General features: G+C 44.7%; 1 protein-coding gene and 1 pseudogene across 1 annotated transcript; both read left to right on the top strand.

The window, feature by feature from the left end:
- Nucleotides 1-2,105: 2,105 nt before the first annotated feature.
- Nucleotides 2,106-3,889, top strand: LOC136518844 (uncharacterized; annotated as a pseudogene).
- Nucleotides 3,890-13,548: 9,659 nt separating this feature from the next.
- On the top strand, nucleotides 13,549-15,746 carry LOC136518093 (uncharacterized). Its single transcript, XM_066511752.1, has 4 exons — nucleotides 13,549-13,856; nucleotides 13,945-14,048; nucleotides 15,195-15,324; nucleotides 15,409-15,746. The coding sequence occupies exons 1-4, from the start codon at nucleotides 13,716-13,718 to the stop codon at nucleotides 15,445-15,447; spliced, it is 414 nt and encodes a 137-aa protein (XP_066367849.1). The 5' UTR covers nucleotides 13,549-13,715; the 3' UTR covers nucleotides 15,448-15,746.
- Nucleotides 15,747-24,920: the final 9,174 nt, after the last annotated feature.

Genomic DNA, 24,920 nt, shown 5'->3' with positions numbered 1-24,920 from the left:
TCCGGGACATTGACCGGGCACCAGTCAAACCTTTCATAGGATACTCAGGCCGGTTTAGGGAAAGGTTGGAAGACGTGAGGCAACCCATATCTTGTGCACAAGCTATGGTGGTTAGTCCCATTCTTCCGTGTGGGTACAGTTGTACACCTCTATAGAGTTTGAAAGCCTGAACTCCTTTGGGACAGAACCATTTCATTGTTGGTAGTGTAAAGATGGAACATGGTGATGTTGCAGCTTATATGTGCTAATCACTCTTTGGATATCATACCTGGTTAATGCTAATGCCTTAAAATGAATAATGAGCATGTCATCTAAGAAACGCCATGTACTCTTCGCAAATGTACAAATACCTAATAATATTCTTTGGGGTTAATTGGATCCGTGCCATTATAATTATCACGTTTTTGAAGCATGCCATTACTATTCATCTAACTATGCCAGTGCCATTATAATTCCTTAGTTGTTTGAGACATGCCACTATGTACGTCCGACACCATCTTGGACCCACTATCAGGCATACAGGAGGGAGCCGTATTTTCGTATGGACCATTTTGCCCTCCCGCAAAAGGATAAGGGTACTGACGCTCGCCTTGTCTGTCCATTCTCTGTCCCCATTCCCCACTCCCTTCCCCAATCCCTAACCCTAGAATTGAGCGGCGACAATCTTCTTCACCGGCGGCGGTGCACTTGATCTCGGTGAAGTGGGCATCCTCGATCCATGAAGGTCGATGTCGTTGTGGCCCCGGTCTAGTAGGGTTGCAGCGGCCATGAAGAGCGGCGACATGCCGCCTGTGTCGGCGGCAGCGACGCCAGAAGACGCTGACCCTGGATCCAAGTATGTTCTCGTGATGTGGAACACTAACTCATGGTTGACTGTGGTGTGGGCTAACTCGGGACGATTATGCACTATAAGTAGATTTCAAAGTAGTCTTTTTCGCTGTTCTAATTTAGCTTAGACTGTTATCGTTCTCATTTATATTGTGCTAGGATTTCTATGTTTTCGTTAGAGATAAAAGTTGAAGCCTTTATGATGAAAGACAGTGATGGGAAAAATCATACTATAAGGGAAAGGTTGTTAAATGGGTTGTGGAGGTAGGCACGATTACATTTGATTTGCTGCTTTCTAGCCTATCTAGTGAGGTTAGTTGGAGCTCTAACCAGAAGGCCATAGTTTGGTTTTTTGACAAGACTATGGGTAAGGATGTAATGATTGTTAATGAAGTGTAGTTCCAAAACTTGTTTGAAATGTATAAGTTAGAGATGCATTGCCAAGTCATCTTAGTTGTGGTGGAAAAAACTATGTTGGAATAGCATGAGTTTGATGATTTAGAACCCTTGTGTGTTATTCCACCTAACTTAGATCCACACCTACCACATCCCACTGGTCTAGAACCACAGCCTAATCCACCAATGCAGCCTGAACCACAACAACGTAATCATCCAGAACCACAAGCTGATCCATCGATGTAGCCTGATCCATCAATGCAGCCCACTACTATAGAGCCTAAACAATCCAAAGGTGTTGCTGATGAAGTGCCTGACATCTTTGATAATGAAGAAGAGTATGTTGGTGTCAATGATGAGCATATGTACATTTCAATTGCACCTGCACAGCCATCTATGAATGCTACTACTGATTCATTTGTGCCTACTTATGATGCCAATGAATATGTTGCTGCTGAAGGAGCTATACCTCCTAAGGAAGAGATTACTGATGCAGATCCTGATGAGATAAGGGTCCTCCATGATCCAGAGAACCCAATAATAGAGAAGGGTGCCTTATTTCCTGACATAACAACCTTCAGGAAAGTAGTGAGGCACTATGCAGTGAAGATAGGTTTTGAGTTTGCTCGTGGCATCAAGACTGACCCTACCAGGTTTATTGCAAGGTGTAAACACCCTGATTGTCCTTGGCGTATTCATGCTTCAAGGATTCATGATTAGAAAACTATTCAGGTACATACTACTTAGTCATTCAGTTTGCTCCTGTACCCTTGTATTCATTCAGTTTGCTCCTGTACCCTTGTATTGATGGTTGCCTATTTTAGATTAAGGTTCTACCAGCACAACACAATTGTCCAACCACAAAGCTTGTTGAAGGTAAAATGGCTTCTCAAAGCTAGGTGGCAGATAGACTGATAGACTGGTTGAAGAAGAATCCAAGCAAGGGGCCCAAGGCAGCAAAGGAGAAGGTTGAGGGAGATTATGGAATAAAGCTCAAGTACAGCAAGGTGTATTCAGGCATGTAGCTAGCACTATAGAAAATTCATGGTAAATATGAAGAGTCATTCAAAATGCTATTTAATTGGAAAGCTCAGATGGAGATAACTTGTCCTGGTAGCATTGTAGAGATAGATGTGCAGAAAGTAGGCAAGAAAAGAAGGTTTAAGAGGATATTTATAGCTCTCAAACCATGTGTAGATGGGTTCTTAGCTGGTTGTAGGCCATTCATTGGTGTTGATGCCTCTAGTCTAACTGGTAAATACACTAGACAGTTGGGATCTGCTACAGGAGTTGATGGACATAACTGGTTGTATTACATTACATATGCTATTTTTGACTGTGAAAATGAGGACAACTTGAAGTGGTTTATGCAGCAGTTGAGAAGGGATGTTGGGAGCCCTCAAGGACTAGTGATTTGTACTGATGCATGTAAGGGCTTGGAGAAGGCAGTTGGTGTTGCGTTTCCTAAGGCTGAGTACAGGGAGTGCATGAGACATCTATATTCCAACTTCATGAAGCATTACATAGGAGATGTTTTCACAACTCATCTCTATCCAACTGCTAGGAGCTACACTAAAGGGCAGTTCAGGTGGCACATGCAGAAGATATATGAGTTTGCTCCTGATGCAATTCAGTACTTATAGGATCACCACAACCGAATCTGGTATAGGTGTGGGTTCTCAGAGGACAGTAAATGTGACTACCTGACAAATAATGTATCAGAGAGCTTCAATAGTCAGGTGAAGGACATGAAAGGGCTGCTCATATATGAGTTAGTTGATGGGCTCAGGGAGATGGTGATAGAGAAGAGGTTTCTTAGGAGAAAGGTTGGTAGGGAAATGAGTGAAGGCATTTTGCCAAGTGTTATAAAGGAGCTGAACCTAATTAGCAAGCACTTGAAGATAGTTAAAGTTGTAGTAAGTGATGATGATTTTGCTGAGGTAACCCTGATTGATGAATGGAACAACACCAAAAGGCACACTATGGACCTTATCAACCATAAATGTAGCTGCAGGGTATGGTAGATCACAGGAAAACCTTGCAGGCATGCACTGGCTTGGATCTTGTCCAACAGAGGCTTGCAAATCAAGGATTTTGTGCATGAATACTACTATGTTGATAGGTTCAGAGCAGCATATGCACATAGAGTTCCACCCATGCCTAATAGGGCTGACTGGCCTAAGGTGGAACTAGGATACAAACTATACCCACCTCAGCAGAGGAGAGCGGTAGTAGACCTTGAGTGGTCAGGATCAGAGGGAGTATGGAACAAAGGGCAAACAGAAAGAAAGTGAAATGTAGAAGGTGCAAAGTCTTTGGGCACTTTGAGAAGACCTACAAATTTGCTAAACCAACAGAAGATGATGATGGTATTGATCCGGCATCTACAGAGGCATCACTTAAAAGGTACATGTCTTAGTCCTGATTTGCTTGTGAATATACATAGGCAAGGATTGTTTAACTGATAGGCATCTGTTACAGGGTGAGAGAAGAAGATGAAGGGCCGATCAAGACACCAAAAAAGAAGAAGCAGAAGACAAGTGCAAATAAGCAGGAGCCAAAGAAGAAGAAGAAGACTCCTGTAAAGAGGAAGCTAAAGAAGGCTGCAAGTGCTCCTGAAGCAAGAGTGGTGAGAAGCCTCAAGAGCTGACTCGGCATGGAGTAGATGATGTGTTTTCTGTGCTTTTGCTAGTCTAAGACACCTGATGTGTGCTTTTGCTGCTCTTAAGTAGGATTGGTTGCTCGTAGATGAGTTTGGGAACTACGCACCTGGAATGGTGTCCTCTGTATGGATGTTAAGTAGGATGTTTTGGAACTATGCATCTGTAATGGTCGAATGTTGCCATGTTTACTTCTGGAAAGTTGCATCTATAATGGTCGAATGTTGCCATGTTTACTTATGGAATGTTGCATCTGTAATGGATGTTAAGTAAGATGAAAATGTTCAGTTCAGATAAATACATGTTCTGGGAACTAATATTTTTTCTCTACTTGACATGTTGCCATGTTTCTATTAGTTGAGTAGTGTGCCTGTAATTAGATAGGACTACATGTTTTGCTTTCTGTTCTGCATGCACGAGCACTAAATTTGTGGTCGTCGTGCACATAGGAGGTACAAGGCCATCATCTACTATAGCTTGTAGTGGTTCTCATAACTCAAAACTTGCAGCTCATTTCCCTCACTAAGTCACTTCTTAGTTGGTCTAAATTTTATTTACATGCTCACATGTACCATCAGAGCTCACAAACTTCAGATGCTTTGAAGCCCTTAGCAAAGTTAAAAGATTTCAAACTATCTGGGTACTAAAATTGATGGATTTGAGGCATATTCATAAACAAACTGAACAAAAGCATGGCAAACACAAGTGCTTCAGTTCAGATAATAGCCAGCTACATTCAAGGTCAACCGGAGTACATTCAGTTCAACACACTGCCAACTAACCTACACATAACTAAGGTCACAAGTAAACACTGCTGGAGACTTTCCCTTAGCAATCTCTTCTATAATTTCTTCCTTGGCTTCCATGAGCTTCAGCATCACTTCACCAAGCTCACCCTTCATCTCAGACACCTGGAGCTTCAACTAACACATCTGGAGTTTCAGGTCGCCATTGACCTCTGTAAGGAAAATGGACCCTAGGCCCATTTACTTTGGATTTTGGTGTTTGATGACCAACACAACCAAATTGGACTAATGAATTTGCAAATGTTTGTTTTATAGTCCAATAGGGTGCAAGACATGACTTGGACGAAGGTGACGTGATGATCCAATGATCAACACCTTAAGCAAGACCTTAGGAGCACAAGAAAAGACCCAAGATATCAAGCAAAGTCCAAGCATGAAGATAGGAACCAAGACGTACGCAAGATCGCGAAGAAACAAGCTCGCAGAGGTGACCGAACGCTGGACCAGACACTGGAAGCATGACCGGATGCTAGACCGGTGGCTCGGTAGACAGGTGACCGGACGCAAGGACCGGACGCTAGCAGCAACCGACCGGACGTAGGAACGCAGCGTCCGATCGAGTACAGAGAGGTTCCAGAGCGGCATATCTACGATCGGACGCGTCCGATGGCAGGCGACCGGACACTGGCCAGCGTTCGATCAGTGTTTTGCCGGCTCAACGGTCAGGATGACCGAACGCGTCCGGTCAGGACGATTCAGCGTCCGGTCAGTAGCAGAATTGCGGGAGTTCGACCCCAACGGCTACTTTCTCAGTGGGGCTTATAAATACAATCCCCAACCGGCCATTTGAGTAGTGTGGAGCTGAGGAAACATACCAAGGGTGTTGATACACCATTTTAGTGATCTCTACTTGCATAGTGCTTAGTGTTTCATCAGGTGATTAGCGTAGGTGCTTTGCGAAGTACTTAGGTTGATTAGACCACCGCTTATGCGCTTGCTCTAGGTTTAAGCCTAGTGTTTAGTGAGGTTTGCATACCTCTTACCACCCAGTGCTTGCGAGCATCATTGTTGTACATCGGAGGGGCTTGAAGTCTTGCGAGATCACACCAACCGCGTTTGTGGTGTGGCCGCCACCGTGTACCGGAGGGAACAAGGCCCGCGGCATTTTGGCCGGAAGCTTGATAGTAAAGACGGCGGGGAGCATCCGGGAGAGGCTTGCCGGAAGGCACGTCGGAGACCCACTTGCGGGTGGGGAAGGCCCGAGGCTATCCACAGAGTTACCCGACCAGGAGCTTGGCCCTTGCGAGGGATTCCTTGCGAGGGGCTCCAACGAGGACTAGGGGGAAGCTTGCGTGCTTCTCGATACCTCGGTAAAAATACCGGAGTCATCGATGGGAGTTTGCATATCTCTACCTTGCTCTTTAGCTTTCGCATTTACATTGATTACTTTACTACGTTTGCGGTAGAGATAGCAACACACTAGCAAAACCGTAGTTGCACATTTAGATATTTTATCTTTTGCATAGGTTTTGCTAAGGTTAGAAAAAGAGGCCATAGTTTATAGTTAGATTTTTAAGTTGCCTAATTCACCCCCCCCCCTCTTAGGCGTCATGGTCCCTTCAATTGGTATCAGAGCCGGTTGGCTCAATTTGGACCTTTGGCTTAACCGTCGTTGAGCCGATGCTATTTAGAGTGGTTGGGATGGATATCGCTAGGCCTCCGCACTTTGACGGCACTAACTTCCCATACTATAAAGCTAGAATGGCTTGTCACCTAGAGGCGGTTGATTTGGATGTATGGAGAGTTACTCGTGACGGGATGAAACCCATCAAGAATCCCAAAAAACCCACAAAGAGTGATGAAAAAGAAATGCACTTCAATGCTAGAGCTAAAAATTGCTTGTTTGAATCACTTAGTATGGATGTTTTTAACCAAGTATTCACTTTAAATACGGCACATGGAATTTGGTTAAAACTCCAAGAGCTCCATGACGGCACAAGCAATGTCTGTGAGCAAAAACATTGTCTAGCAAAGCAAAACTATGATTCATTTACTATGAATGATGATGAGCTTGTTCATGATATGTATTCTCGTTTGAATCTAATTATCAATGAGCTCCATTCTATAGGATTATTAAAGCTAGATGATGCGGACATCATGAGGAAGATCATCTCTGTACTACCACAAAAGAAATATGCAAGCATCATCACCATCCTTCACAACATGGAGGACTTGAGCAACATGACCCCAAGCATAGTCATTGGCAAGTTAGTGGCATTTGAAATGTCACGTAAGATGGGTCAAGAAGAAGCCTCTTCATCAAGCAAAGGCAAGGCTCTCGCATATAGCGAGAAAAAGAAGATGAAGGGCAAGCAAGTTGAGACAAGCTCAAACTCAAGCTCCTCAAGTGAAGATGAAGAAGAAGAAGATGAAGAAGAAGATGACAATGATGATGATGATGATGATGATTCAAGTGATGATGATCAATCTTCCTCCTCCACCTCCGACCTTGATGAAGAATCAATCAAACTTATCAACAAGGTAGAGAAGATGATCCAAAGGCTAAATGTCAAGGGTGTGCCCATCCAAATCCAAGATTTCATTTTCACAAATCAAAGAAATGAGTAAAGAAAGAGAGGATGCTATGGATGCGGCGAGTTGGGGCACTTTGTGGAAGTTTGTCCAAATAAGCCCACACCCAAGACAAAGAAGAAGGCATGCAAGAATCAAGCTCTCACGTCAATAAGGTCATGGGATGATTCTTCAAGTGAAGAAGAACCCCATCACAAGAGGTGAGGCCACAAGCACTCATCATCAAGCTCTTCTCGTGTGTGCCTTATGGCACGAGGTAATGGAAGCTCTTCCTCTAGTGAGAGTGATAGTGATGATGATATGCCTTCTTATCATGAAATTGTGCAAGAAAATCTTAATTATGCTAAAGCTTGCATTAGTCAACAAAAGAAGCTCAAAAGTTTAAAAGAAAAGCTAGATAGTTCACAAAAAGCATACAAAACCTTGCTTGAACAATATAAGAACTTTGCTAATCTTAATGTTGAGCTATCTACTAAAATTGAGAAACTTGAGGCTAGTGCAACAACAAATGCATGCACAATCAATGATGAGCAACTTGTAAAGAAAAATGAAAAATTAAAAGAAAAGTTAGCTATCTCACAAGAAGCATATAATAGTTTGCTTGCTAAAATGGAAACCATGTGCAAACATTGTGATGAGCTAACTAATAAAGTTACCAATCTTGAAGCCGTTAGCACAACCCCCACCAAGGCATCTAAAAAGAAAAGTTCTATCTTTAACTTGTCTAAAAAGGATGCTTCTACTTCTTGTAATGATTTATGTTTAGACTCACCTTTGTGCAACCAAGTTTGTATTGAGAAAGTTGTTGTAGATACATGCACACAAGAGGTTGCAAAGGAGAATGAGCAACTCAAGCAAGAAGTAGCTCGCCTCACCAAGGACTTGACTTAAGTGAAAGGCAAGGCGAAGCAAACCCAACTTTATCAAGATAACACCGTCAAGGGAGTGAAGAAGCTTGATGAAGGACAAACCGTGGTTTGTTACGTGTGCCACAAGGAAGGTCACAAGTCCTATGAGTGCAAGGTGAAGAATGGGGGAGGAGCAAAGAAGAAGGAGAAAAAGCAAACAAGCAAGCTCTCCAACACCTACACCAATAAGGTGGACAAGAAGGCCTCCACACCTTATCTCTTGAAGAAGAAGAAAAATGATAAGGTGGTAGCCATCAAGGTGAACAAGCAAGCCAACATTGGGGTCAAACGCTTTTGGGTGCCAAAGGAAATCATTTCCAACATGAAGAGCACCAAGAAGGTTTGCATCCCGAAAGGGAAGTGAGAAGTCCGTTGGATTTTGGGGAATTTGGAGACTTGGCAAAGTATGGGTGCATTTCATGGGGTGCATCATGATGGACAAAACCATTGCCAAGTAGGTTAGTGAACACTATGGACCCAAATTCCCCTTCCCATGTTAGGTAACTAGATTCAATTTACTTCATTGTGGTATTAGATTTTCCTACAATTGATATCTTTAAGCATCTAGTTACTCTTCATGCCTAGGTTTGCATTTGCATACTTACATCTTTTGTCATGCTTACACTAGGTATATCTTATGGTAGGCTTGCTCGGTTTCATACTTAACCCTTGGAGCAAACCTACATGGTTTAAAATTATTTAAAAGCACGACACATAGCTTGTCTTTCAAATTGTTCATCTAATATGTGCCAAAGTCTAAATTGTAGATAATCTCTCCCAAATATCATCTTTGAAAATGATCCTCGCATTCATGTGATGTCATCTTTCAAGTGGTATTTGATTCTAAAAACAATGTGCATGATTCCTACAAGTATTCCACGCTTGTGTGCACAAATTTAGGGGGAGGTTACTCTACAAGTTGGGTGCTTTGAGACTAACACCTTTTTCAAGCTTATCATGTGTGTAGTAGTCTCATTGCAAGGAAAATTGAGTCCCCGGAGCAAAGCATTATACTTCAAGTATCCACCACTTATTGCAAGTGGTAGAAATCAAAGTGGTTTCCACATGTGGTATTTCTAAACTAATTTCATCATGTTGATTTCATTTTGATATTTATATGCTTTCTCCATGCATTATATAGATTAAAATTCCCTTGTGCAATAAATTGCTAATCATGCATATACTTTCCCTTCTATCATATGTATGCATATATTTAGGGGGAGCTTAAACTATATAATGTGAGAGTCAAATTTTGTGATCTATTCCACTCTACATGCAAAGGATCACAAAGTTTGACCCTCCCTTGTGCTTAATGTCTTCCTTTTCGGTGTTTGATTCCAAAGGGGGAGAAATTTAGAGGACCAAAAGCAAGCATTACTTTGTATACAAGTAGTAATGGTCCGAAAAAAGGGAGGTTAGTGGATTATGGATTAGTCTAAGTAATGGGGAGATCTTATAGGAAACTAGACTTTAATCCATAATGGCACATGGGGACATTTGCAAGGGTAAGATGGTCTTCAATTGATATCTAAGTAGAATTTTTTAGCATCATATAACCTTGCCCCTTGCATTGCATCCTAGCAAGTAGGTAGTTTTTATTTTTCAAAATTTTATTATTTGCTTGCTTTGGTCGTGTTGTCATCAATCACCAAAAAGGGGGAGATTGTAAGGAAAATGGGCCCTAGGCCCATTTACTTTGGATTTTGGTGTTTGATGACCAACACAACTAAATTGGACTAATGAATTTACAAGTGTTTGTTTTGTAGTCCAATAGGGTGCAAGACATGACTTGGACGAAGGCGACGTGATGATCCGATGATCAACACCTTAAGCAAGACCTTAGGAGCACAAGAAAAGACCCAAGATATCAAGCAAAGTCCAAGCATGAAGATAGGAACCAAGCCGTACGCAAGATCACGAAGAAACAAGCTCGCAGAGGCGACCGGACGCTGGACCGGACGCTGGAAGCACGACCGGACGCTAGACCGGTGGCTCGGCAGACAGGCGACCGGACGCAAGGACCGGATGCTGGCGGCAACCGACCGGACACAGGAATGCAGCGTTCGATCGAGTACAGAGAGGTTCTAGAGTGGCATATCTATGACCGAACGCGTCCGGTGGCAGGTGACCGAACACTGGCCAGCGTCCGATCAGTGTTTTGCTGGCTCAATGGTCGGGACGACCGGACGAGTCCGGTCAGGACGATTCAGCGTCCGGTCAGTAGCAGAATTGCGGGAGTTCGACCCCAACGGCTACTTTCTCAGTGGGGCTTATAAATACAACCCCCAACCGGCCATTTGAGTAGTGTGGAGCTAAGGAAACATACCAAGGGTGTTGATACACCATTTTAGTGATCTCTACTTGCATAGTGCTTAGTGTTTCATCAGGTGATTAGCGTAGGTGCTTTGCGAAGTACTTAGGTTGATTAGACCACCGCTTATGCGCTTGCTCTAGGTTTAAGCCTAGTGTTTAGTGAGGTTTGCATACCTCTTACTACCCAGTGCTTGCGAGCACCATTGTTGTACATCGGAGGGGCTTGAAGTCTTGCGAGATCATACCAACCGTGTTTGTGGTGTGGCCGCCACCGTGTACCGGAGGGAACAAGGCCCGCGGCGTTTTGGCCGGAAGCTTGATAGTGAAGACGGCGGGGAGCATCCGGGAGAGGCTTGCCGGAAGGCACGTCGGAGACCCACTTGCGCGTGGGGAAGGCCCGAGGCTATCCACGGAGTTACCCGACCGGGAGCTTGGCCCTTACGAGGGATTCCTTACGAGGGGCTCCAACGAGGACTAGGGGGAAGCTTGCGTGCTTCTCGATACCTCGGTAAAAATACCGGAGTCGTCAACGGGAGTTTGCATATTTCTACCTTACTCTTTAGCTTCCGCATTTACATTGATTACTTTACTACGTTTGCGGTAGAGATAGCAACACACTAGCAAAACCGTAGTTGCACATTTAGATAGTTTATCTTTTGCATAGGTTTTGCTAAGGTTAGAAAAAGAGGCCATAGTTTAGAGTTAGATTTTTTAAGTTGCCTAATTCACCCCCCTCTTAGGCGTCACGGTCCCTTCAACCTCTTCTGCAATGGTTTCTGCAACTGATTTCTCTTCTTTTGTAGGACCTGAATTCAGCAGCTTAGGGTGATTGCAGCGCAAGTATTCTAGATGGGGTTCCTCATACCAGTAGTATGGACAGCTGCTGTTATTCTGCTTGAACAAACAATCTTTCTCAATTCGACAAGAAAAATAGATAACCCACAGATGAAGCTAAAGCCAATCAACCAACATACCGGGAAATGGTTAGGGCACTTGTAGTACGCATCATTGTTCTTGCTCCTGCATTTAATCACCTTTAGATGGCACTTGGGGCAGTCGATCCTAGGGAGGTCACCCTTCTAGGCCGAGTTGGAGGATGTGGCGCTCGTCATCTCCAGACAGCAATGGGAAGGGGAGAAGAGGCGCGCCTACTGCAGAGGATTGCTGCCGCTGTTCTAGGGTTAGGGATTAGGGAAGACAGTGGGGAACGGGGATGGCGATTGCAAACAGAAGGCGGGCGTCGGCGTCCTTATCATCTCGCGGGAGGGCAAAACAGACCATATGAAAATATGGCTCCCTCATGTACGCCTGACAGTGGGTCCAAGACGGCGTCGGGCATACATAGTGGCGTGTCTCAAACAATCGCGGAATTATAATGGCACTAGCGTAGTTAGACGAATAGTAATGGTGCGCTTCAAAAACGTGACAATTATAATGGCACAGATCCAATTAACCCTATTCTTTGCATCCACCAAATATCTATGTATTGGAATTAAGTCCTGCGAGTACGAAATATACTCACGGCGCTGCTGTTAAGTTGTTTTGCAGGTATTGTTGCCCCGGTAGATGCGAGGTAGCGCTCTATTCACCACTGCATAGTAGATCTTGGATTGGGCGAATCCAAGATGAGTTGCAAGTTAACTCTGATAAGAATTCGAGCGAGAGATTGAAGAGTTGAGCTAGAGGGAGAAACTAAAACTGTATAAACTATGTGAATCATGTATTTTCCTATAAGCATAATAACCTGGATAGTTGGGTATGATGTTAGATGTTATGTGTGTTGGTTTGCCACATGGCGTGTTCCGTGTCACTCGACCGTTACAAAGATCCTGAAGCTGTCACGTGCGGATCGGCAACGGCACGCACGGTAGTTTGCGTCTAGTTTGGTCAACGGATAGTCGGGTATACTAATAAAATAATATAGATCCATATAAGATATTTGACTTTGAGTATTCAGAATTAGATATGATATCATATATTAAATATTCAGTTTTGGATAGTACAAATCTGAAAAAGAAGTTGGATACGTAGGCTCAGATAAGAACGGGCCCAAACCTTCGTACCTCTAATGATTAGAAACTAAAAACGAGATCTTGATGTAATTTAGACAATTTTGATTATCATTTATTTGTACTTATGAGTTACTTCTACCGGATGGAGCTTAGAAATTGAAAGTAATAATTTCTTGGTTGATTGTATCCTTAACCATTTCTCTATCTTTTTTTTACACAAGGAACTCGCCATGAATCCACTAATTGCTGCCGCTTCCGTTGTTGCTGCTGGATTGGCCATAGGGCTTGCTTCTATTGGGCCCAGAGTTGGTCAAGGTACTGTTGTAGAGCAAGCTGCCTTGGCGGAAAATATCCATTCAATGTTTCACCCCTATATCAATAAAATGACATGGTGGAAAATCATTATAAATCTACATATTTTAGAGGCCATTTGGTAGGTGCTCTCAATTGGCTCTCCGCCACTTTAGCTCCACCAGCTCCCCACCCACAGAAAATACCATCGGTAGGGATTCTTCTCACTCTAGTTCCATGTGCGACTGCAGCAGAGGTCCGGCCATTGTTGTAGTCGAGGAGCCACAAGCAGAGGGCGTTGGATAGGCGGGATGGTGGTTCACCTCTTCTTGCTAGACCTCGCCGCCTCCTACTGTCGCAAAGAGATAGGCCTCCACCACATGGATCTGAGAAGACAACAGGGCATGACAGTTGGGGAGGCGAAGAGCGATGACGGTAGGAGGTGGCGATAGGAGGAGTACGGAGAGGCATGGAAGGAGAAGGTGAGGGAGACATGCATGAGCGGAGAGTGGAAAATGCATGGGGCTGGTGTTCGAGCGCTAGCCCAAAATCTCGCGGAACAAAGTGTTGCCAAACGAAACTTTATTTTATATACTTGTACCTTGTCCTGATCATTATAATGGCCATCCTTCAGAATCCATCGTCACCAAGTGGATAAGCGCTGTCAGCTAAGTTTCTAGAAAAAAAAATCTGAATGCAGATTTGAAGTCAAACTGTCCGGTTTGTATCGAATTCGTTTGTACTCCAAAAGTTGGTGTAATTTTAAACGAAAACGGTAAAATGCGGTCATCCGATTTGCCAACTGCTTTTGCGGTTTGCCTCGATTTCGATTTTTTCCCCCACGTGCGCCGCCGCCGCGACCGCCCGCGATCCCATCTCCCAACGCCCCCGCCTCGTCTCGGGGATCCCGCCGCCGCTCCATCCACTTCTACTCCCCCCACACGCAGCGAGCGGCAGCGAGGGCGAGGGATGGCCAAGGCCAGGTCGTCGGCGAAGCAGTCGCGCGCGCAGGCGCAGGCGCAGGCGCAGCAGTCAAACGGCGGCGGCGGCGGCCACGCGCTCTCCTCCAAGCTCGCGAGGTACCTCGACCCGGAGGCCTCCTGGGACAAGGTACGCCCCGCCCCTCGTTTCCCCGCACGCGCGCTGGTAGCTGCTGCCGTGCTGACGCTCTCGTCTCTGCTCGGCCGGGCTGTGGCAGGACCAACTGCTGGACGCGGTGCACTGGATCCGCCAGGCGGTGGGGCTCATCTGCGGCCTGCTCTGGGGAGCCGTCCCCCTCGTCGGCGCCGTCTGGATCGCACTGTCAGTCCCCCCTCCTAACACCTCTCTCTCTCTCTCTCCCATCTTGTCAAACTCCAGCCTTGCCGTGTGTAGATCTGTAGCTTCACCTACGCGCACAAAAGCGAAGCTAAGCCCTTTTGTACGTACATACACTTTGTAATTTGTGACAATTAGATTAGATAGATATCATATCGATTTTCTAGCTCTGGGACATTGCGATGGGCATGGCCACTGTTCAATTGATATTGTTTGTGTGATTGGAATTCAGGAGAGTGATTGGTTCCTCAATTTTGTTTGTCGGTTCAGGGACGTTTTCATCACTGCTACTAGTCACATGTGCGGTCAGATCTGCTGTCACCCCTTGCGTTTACTTGTGAGTTAGGGATCTGATTAGCTGGGCAGTAGCTAAATTTGAGAGTTTCTACCTCTGTATAACAGTGCGCTTGGGCTATTTTCGATGCCCAGAATTCTAGTTCCTGCTAAATGGTACTGCCGTGACACAGCTCTGGCGGTATGTAGCTGTCTACTTCAACGATTCAGTTCAGTCTTCTCTGTCGTCTTTGATGGAGTTTATCGCACTCTAGACTATCTTCGGGCTGTAAGTAGGAGGACATGGTTTTCCATAATGCGTCTTGGTCAGGACTGAGTGTACAAATACTTTTAAGGTGGCCTTAGCAAACATGAAAAGACTTGCAGAATAGAACCATGGGCCTTGTTTAGATTGAGGTTAGGAATCAGTATTTGGCACTGTAGCACTTTCGTTTGTATTTGACAATTATTGTCCAATCATGGCCTAACTAGGCTCAAAAGATTCGTCTCGTAATTTACAATCAAACTGTGTAATTAGTTTTTTTTTTATCTACATTTAATACTCTATGCATGTGTCCAAAGATTTGATGTGATGGAGAGAGAGTGAAAAAACTTGCGATCTAAACAAGGCCATGGTTGATTTCCTGCTAAGTGCTAAGTTTCAGATGTATGCTAAGCAAATGACATGCTGGTTGCTACGCAAAACAAATTTGTTTCCATGACCGAGATGTCATTATCCATTGCTAAAAAATTATGGCGACTTTTGGGTTTGATCTTTATAACTTTATTTGACCTCACCATGTGAACTTTTACTATGGTTGTATTCTAATATGACACATAATGCGGCCTCTTTTACAGATTTCTGACCATCTCGACTGGCATTATCTATTGGTACTACACATACCTGTTGAAGATTGACGAGGAGGAATATGGAGGCCATGGGGCGCTACTTCAGGAGGGTCTTTTCGCTTCGTTCACCCTTTTCCTGGTAACTATTCTATTCTACTTCAAAAGGAAAGGACCAATCTTGATTTAGTCATTGACATTTTATTTTCCTTTTTGTTGCTTGCAGCTTTCATGGACTCTAGTATACAGTTTGGCTCACTTTTGAGAGGCTCCTTGGGTGCACATACCATGTGACCTTTGTTCACCGTGTCAGCCAGAAGAGACTCACCAGGACAGTGTAGATTAAGGAGCATCTTAGAACGAGCATTGTATCAAAATGGTTCTGAGTTGTAATGTTATTTCCCAACCCCAGTGTAATTTTGGTACTATGGGATTAGTTCAGCGTGAAGTAGAACACTGCCTATGGATTCCTCAATCAGAGGGCAAAAATGTTGATCACTGGGTTTGCAGTAAAACAATATTCACTTGCATCAAGCTGTGAATTAATGTACAACTTTTAACACATGAATTGTTCTGGGTTCTGTTACAGGCGATTTTATGCAAAAGCAAGCTGTAAGGCAGCTTTATTTTATCAGATGAATCATATCGTCCTGTATGTATCATTGTGCTTTTTCCATTGGAGTTACTGATACGAGGGCATTTTGCCTTTGCGTAGGTTCCGATCTGTTTGGTCAGAAGCATCATTTCCATAAACCCAATGCCAGAGCTCTGTTCTAGAATATCCTGGTGCATGATTACTGTCAGAAATATGGTTAAGAGCTGCTAAAAATAATCTTCCATGGAAAAGTTTGCACCAGATGATTTGGAGATGGAGGTATGCCTGGCTACCAGATCTGCCAGCACCAAATGAACATGCTTTTGCAATGGCTTTGCCAGGATATAGCACCAGGTTTGAACAGCCTTGCAGCATGAAGAATTACTGATTTGCAAATATAATTAGACATGCCATTTTCAATAGCATATATGTATACATCTGCATTTGTTTCCCGGTGCCATTTCCAGACGTTTTTAGACTCCTTAACTTTACAAAATGGACTCATTCTTCATTCTTTACGAGAAAAGGATGGGAAAAAAATTTATTGGTTCAACCGTACCAACCAGGATTCATTTGTTTCTATCACTCTCCATTTGACACCATTAGCTGTACCTGCATCTTGTACGTAGTGTCGTCGACTGTCTGCCAGTCCATCATTACTTTACCGCTCTAGTTTTCATCACCAGAGAAGGAAAGGTTCATTTCTTTGTAGCTGGCCTGTTCGCTTGAACTTATCAGCCGGCTTATCAGCTAGAATCTACAGTATTTTTCTCTCACAACAAAACAGCTTCAGACGGCTTATCAGCCAGCTTTAATACCAGCCGGCTTTAATGCCTGCTGTTTACGCACTATGGTGAGACTGCATCTACTTTATCAAATATATATCTGCTGCTGACTGCCTTGTAGTTTGCTACAGATGGTAGCACCTGACTTGAGATCGATTCAGTGTATACACCGGTTGCCGATTTCATCTCAATCTGTGTCCAGCTGCTTGCATTTTTCTGTACTCGTTTTGTGTTTGCTTGGGACTTCAGTGTTTCTGTTCAACAGCAAGTTGTCCAGTAGCTGTTTTTCTCTCTTTCTGCAGATTGACAGCAGTAACAGTAGCATCACACGCCCAAACTGATCTCTGTTTTTATTCTGCAGCTTGTCACTTCCAAAAGTCTGCAGGTTAGCAGGCCGGCAGCAGGTGCAGCAACTAGCAACGGTGTATATCGTCCTGTATGTATCATTCTGCCTTTTCCATTGGAGTCATCGATACGAGGGCATTTTGCCTTGTCATAGGTTCCAATCTGTTTGGTCAGAAGCATCATTCGTTAATACCACTGCCAGAACTGTGTATATCCTGGTGCTGTGGTGCATGATTGCTGTCAGAAATACGGTTAAAAGCTGCTAAAAAATCTTCCATGGAAAAGTTTGCACCAGATAATGGAGATGTGGGTATGCCTGGCTGCCAGATCTGCCAGCACCAAATGAACATGCTTCTGCAATGACCCTGCCAGAATAGAACACCAGGTTTCAACAACCTTGCAGCTCGAAGAATTATTGATTTGCAAATTTAATTAGACTGTCATTTTCAACAGCATATACTTCCTCCATTCCAAATTACAAGACATTTTGACTTTTCTAGATACATAATTTTTATATGTACTTAGATATACAATATGTCTAATACATAGTAAAAATAATATATCTAAAAAAGCCAAAAAATCTTATAATTTTGGAATGGATGATATATATAGGACTATGCACCTGCATTTGTTTCACAGGTGCCATTTCTAGACGTTTTTTTGACTCTCATTAACTTTAGTAAGTCGACTTATCTTCATTCTTTACAAGAAAAAGGATGAAAAAAATATGATTTTTGACTGGTTCACCCATACCAACCTGGATTCATTTGTTTCTATCACTCTCCATCTTATACGAGTGTCGTCGACTGTCTGCCAGTCCATTATTAGTTTATTACTCTAGTTTTCATCATCAGTGAAGAAAAAAGGTTCATTTCTTGGTGGCTTGTGCCTGCTGTTACGTAATATGGTGTGACTGCATCTACTTTATCAAATATATATTTTCTGCTGACTACCTTGCAGTTTGCTACAGATGGGACACCTGTGGGCAAAATGCTGAAACTTGGAGACGCATAAAAAAAGTATATGCATCTCTGCTGTCCATGAAATATAATCAACTGCCAAAACAAAATAAAAAACCCTACAGCACACAGGAAAGTTTGCCATATGGGTGAACAAAACCTTCATGTGTATAGTATCATTCTCATTTTTTGGGTGAACAGTTATGACTTCATCTATATGGTCAACAAATTTTGTAAAGCATTAGTAGGCCTATTGTTAGGATATAAATCCATCATATTATTCACATTAACCTTCATGCTAGTTAGGTGGGCAGATGGATGATATTGTCAAACTCCTTCATGGGCACGGAAACCTAACCAGCTGATCTCATCAAGTGGTCTCTCTCTTTGGTCTTTGCTCCCAATTTTTGCCTGTTATCGATCTTCCAAGCTGCAGAGTTAAGTTTATAGAGAGGATGAGAATATAGTCTGGACCATTCTCTGTCTGCATCCTGGATGTCGACATCCCCATGGGCGGTGTTGCTTGAGAAGAAATTAGAGAAAAACAAAGGGCAATGGGAGGTGATAGCTTTGCTTGGTTTACATTGATGCCAGTCTCACTGTTCAGTGTAACAACATCAAAGGGCACCTCAAGTCTTGTTAGTCAAGATTTTTTTTATGTCTATATAAGGCTGCTTGCATTGCTTGGAGTCCTATGCAACAATCGGTCCTTAATCGACACAGACAGGGAAAAAGTGTACCCGAGCTATGCCCTGTTAGCCGTATGACACAACCCCTTACACCCACCAATACCCAAACCATATCCCTGCCTGGTCACCAGTTACCTTTACCATTTTATCATGAGTGATCATATTTTATTACCTATTTGCGAGTAATGGCAGGTTACTCACGCTACCGATATCCTGAGCATAGCAGCTACTCGACCTGTGCTATTAGGACTCATGGGTAAATATATTTATGCATGTAGTTTCCATAAAATGCCTGTAACTTAAATGCACATCATAGATATATATTCAGTGATCATTTAAAATAGGGGTTATGCATCGGGGCTTGCCTTGGGCAGGCGACAGGTCAGCAAGGTCAGCACCAGCAGGCTCCGGGGCTCCCTCCTGCACGAGGATCTCCTCCTCGTACTCCTCAATCACCTCATCGTACTCCTGTTCGTCGACGGGCACGAATTCTACCAGCTCGCGATCTATATGAAATGATGATGCCATGCTTAATGATATGACAACAGCAACTCTTAAAATTAAAATACGTCGATTTAACTACTAAGCTAGTGATACCGACCACGGTGCTAAGCTACCTATCGTTACCGATAACAAGTTTGAAATATGACATTCATTATTATTATATCAACTACATGTATTCTTACTCCTAATACCGATTTACGCTATATACGATAAAACAAGGGTAATAGCTACTACATCTAGCATCCTACTCTAGGATTACAAAATTTACAGCAAGTATATACCAACCTAGTGAGTCTACCGTAAAATTTTTATAGCTAAAACTATTACCAATTTATCACTAGAATTCCTACAATTATTAATCTACATAATACTAAGCCCTTTAGTTTGAATTTATGAAACTACCATCGTCACTGCTAACTGTAACCAAACTGTACTAACAAGTAGATGATAATTTTGCAAACCTAACAAAATTGGTTTTACTATTTTTGAACCACTACACAATTTACTACAAATTATCAAAGTTCAGCTTGAAAACTTAATTGAATAAACGTTAACAAATTCGCTGGGAAAAATGAAAACCACTTTCGAGCTCGTGGCCCCACCTAGTGTCGGCTCGGCCCAAACCAAATTCCTACCTACGCGCGCGCGAAGACACCGGCGCGGCTAAGCTAGGCGTGGCCCACGTGCGCCAACGGCCCACGAGAAAGCAGACCCATGCGCGCGCCACAATATGCAAAAGAGTCCTCGGGTTCTCATCAAATGACAACGCGGTCCATTCCACTATTCCCTCCTCTCACTGACTCTCGCACTTAACCCCTTCGCTTACTCTAAATTCACATAGCGACGCCCCTGGCCGGACTAAACAGAGCCACGACCTCCCGGCCAGACGTCGATGAGCACCGACCCCGCCGGCACACCCCAGCAACCCCGCGAGCTTCCTCGTGCTACGCGAAGTGGATTGAGGTAACATATGCCCAAAATGGCGTGCCACGCAGGCGTGGCCACATGCCACGGCGGTGACTGGCCACGGTAGCCCGACGCCGACGAAACCACCTACTCAAGTGCCTCAATTGCTACTTGGGGACCACCAGTAGGCTGCGTTAAACAAAGTAGCTATCCTAATTGGTTCACTACTACCTTCAATCACGTTGGCCACGAAAACGGCATCTACTGACGTTCGCCGGGGACGGCCACGCGCGCCGTTGAACTTCTGCCCTAATCGAGTCGACCAGCTACTCTAGGAGTGAAAGAACCTCACTAGCGGTGTGACAGACGGACTAGGTGAAGGCGCGAGACTCGGCAAGATGGTTGGCCACGAACAAGGGATCACGCTGGTTCCCGGCGAGCACAGCGACGGTGTCTCCGGTGACCCGCTGCTCCGCCGATGACACCACTGCACGATTGCGATACCCAGTCAACTATTACTCACGGCACGGCCTAAATGAAACAACAAAGCGTCCCACAACGCCCTGGCCGTGTGCCCGCTCTGGCGGCCATGGCGGACCGCTGCGAGGGAAACGCCCCGTCTCACCTTGCTGAAGGCCGAATGAAAGCCGAGGCGGCTTCACTCACACGACAACTATTTGGGCTAGTAGAGGGCACGGTTAATTGGAAAACGGTGTAGTGGTTGAGGCCAATTTCAGTGGCGTGCTCTAAAGACTTATGGCGGCCGGCGGCGACATAATTTCAAAAATGGCGTCCTTCCTTTGTACCTCTGCCACAGAGACCGATTTGGCGCGACACTGTCCTTCCACGACCACCACACGTGCACGAAACACAGACAAGGGGCAGCGCCTCGATTTGGTTGCTTGGCGTGGCTCAGCCGGCCGACGACCTTGCAGGCGAAATGACCGGCGCCCCTGGCGTGGCCTTGAGCGTAGGCGTGAGAACGCGACAAGCTGGACATGCCCACGCGCGCACACTGCCGTCGTCAACGGGAGCAGTATTCGGACGGCAGCGCCAGACAGTGCGCGATGCGAGCGACGCGACGCGAGCAGCCGCCACGGTGGACGTAGAAGGGGAAGCAGAGCCGCTAGTCATGGCCGGGCCAAGCGCGCGCCGTGCCAACGCAAACAGCAGGGATCCAAACTGGCAGTGCCAGGCCAACGCATGGGTGAGCAGTACCCAGACGGCAGAGCCAGACAGGGTGCGATGCGAGCAACGCGACATGAGCAGCAGCCACGGCGGACGCAGAAGGGGAAGCAGAGCCGCCAGTCATGGTCGAGCCAAGCGCGTGTTGCGCCAACGCAGACAGCAGGGACGCAAACCGATAGTAACAGGCAAACGCGTGGGTGCACGCACGTAGACACGACGGCGGCCGGCGCGCCAGCGCAGCGTAGCCAAGGCAAGGCAGCGGCCGAGACGGCTAGTGCAGCGGCTCGCGCGCGGCGTGCTCGCACGAGCGCAGCAGTGGCGCCGCGGCTAACTCGGTAGGTCTAGCTGGCAGCCAGCAGCGGCAGTAGCAACGCTAGGCAGAGGCGGTGACTGCGGCTGGCACCGGCTTAGCTGAACCATGTGACGTGCACGCTTTTTAAAGCTGTTGCCAATTCCTGCCCGATGGTCCAAACGCCAAACCAAATCATCTATACGCAAGAGGGTACGTAGGGCTATCGACCGAAGCCAGGACATTGCGCCACTTCCTAAGCCGATCGCTCTAGAAAAATTGCCAAAGGTGGCTTCGTCGACCCAATTACGGACTTAACGTGAAACGAACAAACCGCGATGGTTTCGCGTCGAATTCAATTTCCGAGCCTCCTAATATGCTAGCTAGCGAACCTCGTCCTCGACCGCACATATTTCATCGTCGCCTACGAAGTACGTACTACCAACTCTATGAAAGTTCGCATAATCGTTCTATAGCATTTTTGTTCGATAAAAATTCAGTTAAAATACTAAACAATATTATGTGACATGAAACGTAACATTGATTTCTTGTTTCGTATAAATGTTTCAAGTGCCGTACATTGATTTATACTTCCTGTTATACACATTTGCACATAAGTAAGATGTTCATGCAGTGTTTTAGCAAGAATAGTATAATGTAACACCAAGAGTGTTACAAATCTACCCTCCCTAAAACAAAATCTCGACCTAAGATTTTATGTGCCTAGTGTGAGAAAGAGATAGGAAATACATTTTTGGCATAGCAACTACCGATCAGAACCAGAAAGGAGGTGGGGGTAATGCTGCAATAGGTAACTCTCTTGTTCCTAGATGGCTTCATCCTCAGAATGATTTTGTCACTGCACCATGTAGAACTTTACTACTCTATTCCTGGTCACTCTCTCCTTCTCATCCAAGATTTTTATAGGGTGCTCTACATAAGTCAAATCTGGCTAGAGGTGAAGCTCTTCAATTTCCACAACTTCATCAGGAACACGTAGACATTTCTTCATTTGCAATACATGAAACACATTGTGTACCGCAGATAAAATATCAGGAAGCTGGAGACGATAAGCAACGGGGCCACACTATTACAACACCTGGTACGGGCCCACATACCGAGGGGCTAGCTTGCCATAGACACCAAACCTATGCACCCCTCTCATAGGAGACACTTTGAGGTACACATAGTCCCCAGCTGCAAACTCCAAAGGCCTCCTTCACTTGTCTGCGTAAGACTTTTATCGGCTTTGAGCTGCCTTCAAGTGGCTTCGAATAATGTTTACCTTCTCTCGAGCCACTTTTATGAAATCAGGCTCAAAGTACCTACGATCTCCCACTTCAATCTAGTTCAGTGGCGTTCTACAATTCTACCCGTATAGAGCCTCAAATGGTGCCATAGGGATGCTTTCTTGGTAGCTGTTATTGTAAGAAAATTCAGCTAACTTTAAGCACTTATCCCACTTCTCAGGAAAAGAGATGGCACAAGCCCTCAACATGTCCTCGAGCACCTGGTTCACCCTTTCAGTTTGACCATCAGTTTGTGGGTGGTATGCTGAGCTTCTAAGAAGATGAGTCCCCACACAGTGCTGCAGTTGCTCCCAGAAACAAGAGACAAAGATTGACCCTCTATCAGAGATGATAGTAAGGGGAACTCCATGAAGGGTCACAATCTGATCGAAATATATCTCAACATACTTCTTGGCTATATATCTAGTGTCCACCGGGATAAAATGGGCAGACTTGGTGAGACGGTCCACAACGACCCAAATAGAATCAAAGCCCGTGGAGGTGCGGGGTAAACCCACAATGAAATCCATGGAAATATCCTCCAATTTCTAAACAGGAATGGGCAAGGGCTGCAAATATCCTGGGGCACGCATATGATCTGCTTTAACCCTACCACAAGTGTCACGCTCCACGACGTATCGGGTGATGTCCTGCTTCATGTTAGACCAGCAGTACAAGTGGCGCAGATCATGATACATCTTGTTACTGCCAGGATGAATAGATAGTTTTGAATGGTGAGCTTCATTCAAAATCTTTCTTTTTAGCTCTTCATTAGATGGAACCACCAATCTACCCTTATATCTCATGATTCCATGTTCATCAACACTAAAGTGAGGGCCACGCCCTTCAGCCATCAACTTCCTAATGTGAGGAATCTCCTTGGGGTCTTACTTTTGCTCCCGAATAATCTACTCCAGTAATTCTGAGGTCAATGCAATGTGAGCCAACACTTCAGCATGGTCGAGAGACAAAATTGTTTCCTCAACCTGATGTGACTTTCGGCTCAAAGCATCGGCCACTATATTGGCCTTTCCTGGGTGATAATGGACTTCCAAGTTATAATCCTTTATCAATTCTAACCATCTCCGTTGCCTCATGTTCAGCTCAGACTGGGTGAAAATATTCTTGAGGCTCTTGTGATCTATAAAGATATGCACTTTGTTGCCTAACAGATAGTGCCTCCAAATCTTCAGAGCGTGGACCACAGCAGCTAGCTCTAAGTTATGGGTGGGGTAATTCACCTCATGCTTTTTTAGTTGGTGTGAAGCATAAGCTACCACACGCCCATCTTGCATAAGCACACATCCCAACCCCGTCTTCGAGGCATCACAGTATACATCAAAAGGGCCTATCAATATCCGGTTGGGCCAACATAGGAGCAGTGGTCAGGAATGTCTTCAGAGTTTGGAAAGCTTCTTCACCGGCTGGGCTCTAGTCAAATTTAACTTCCTTTTGGAGCAGCTTGGTCATTGGCTGGGCTATCTTAGAGAAATCAGGAATGAAACGTCAATAGTATCCAGCCAGACCAAGGAACTGGCGAATCTGATGCACAGACTTGGGAGACTTCCATTCCAATACATCTTGCACCTTGCTGGGATCTACAGAAACGCCTTCAGGTGTCAACACATGCCCCAAAAACTACACTCGATCTAACCAAAATTTGCACTTGATGAATTTAGCATACAGCTTGTGCTCTCTTAGTCGAATTAGTACTATCCGAAGGTGTCAGGCATACTCTTCATCATTCTTGGAATAAATCAGGATGTCATCAATGAAAACTACCACAAACTTATCCAGCTCCAGCATGAAAACTAAATTCATCAGGTACATAAAGAAGGCAGGAGCATTGGTAAGACCAAAAGACATCACTAGTTACTCATACAACCCATACCTAGTAGAGAAAGTTGTCTTTGATATATCATGTGGCCTGATCTTGATATGATGATAGCCTGATCGGAGATCTATCTTCGAGAACACCTTGGCACCAGCTAATTGGTCGAACAAAGTATCTATGCGGAGTAGAGGATACTTGTTCTTAACTGTTACCGCATTAAGAGGGCGGTAATCTACACACATCCATAGAGTACCATCCTTTTTCTTCACGAAAATAGCCGGGCAACCTCACGGTGAAGAACTAGGACGGATGAAACCTTTGTCCATCAACTCCTCTAGCTGTTTCTTCATTTCAG

This window comes from Miscanthus floridulus, chromosome 17 (assembly GCF_019320115.1).
Source record: "Miscanthus floridulus cultivar M001 chromosome 17, ASM1932011v1, whole genome shotgun sequence".
Classification (NCBI taxonomy): domain Eukaryota; kingdom Viridiplantae; phylum Streptophyta; class Magnoliopsida; order Poales; family Poaceae; genus Miscanthus; species Miscanthus floridulus.
The sequence above is the reverse complement of the archived record's forward strand: the minus strand, read 5'-3'. Positions and strand labels throughout refer to the sequence as shown.

What these genes read in the sequence shown, in the direction of transcription:
- LOC136518093 (XM_066511752.1), top strand. Translation starts at nt 13,716, where the DNA reads ATGGCCAAGGCCAGGTCGTCGGCGAAGCAGTCGCGCGCGCAGGCGCAG. An exon ending in CGGAGGCCTCCTGGGACAAG is followed by an intron (nt 13,857 to 13,944) that starts GTACGCCCCGCC and finishes GGGCTGTGGCAG; the next exon opens with GACCAACTGCTGGACGCGGT. An exon ending in CTTCGTTCACCCTTTTCCTG is followed by an intron (nt 15,325 to 15,408) that starts GTAACTATTCTA and finishes TGTTGCTTGCAG; the next exon opens with CTTTCATGGACTCTAGTATA.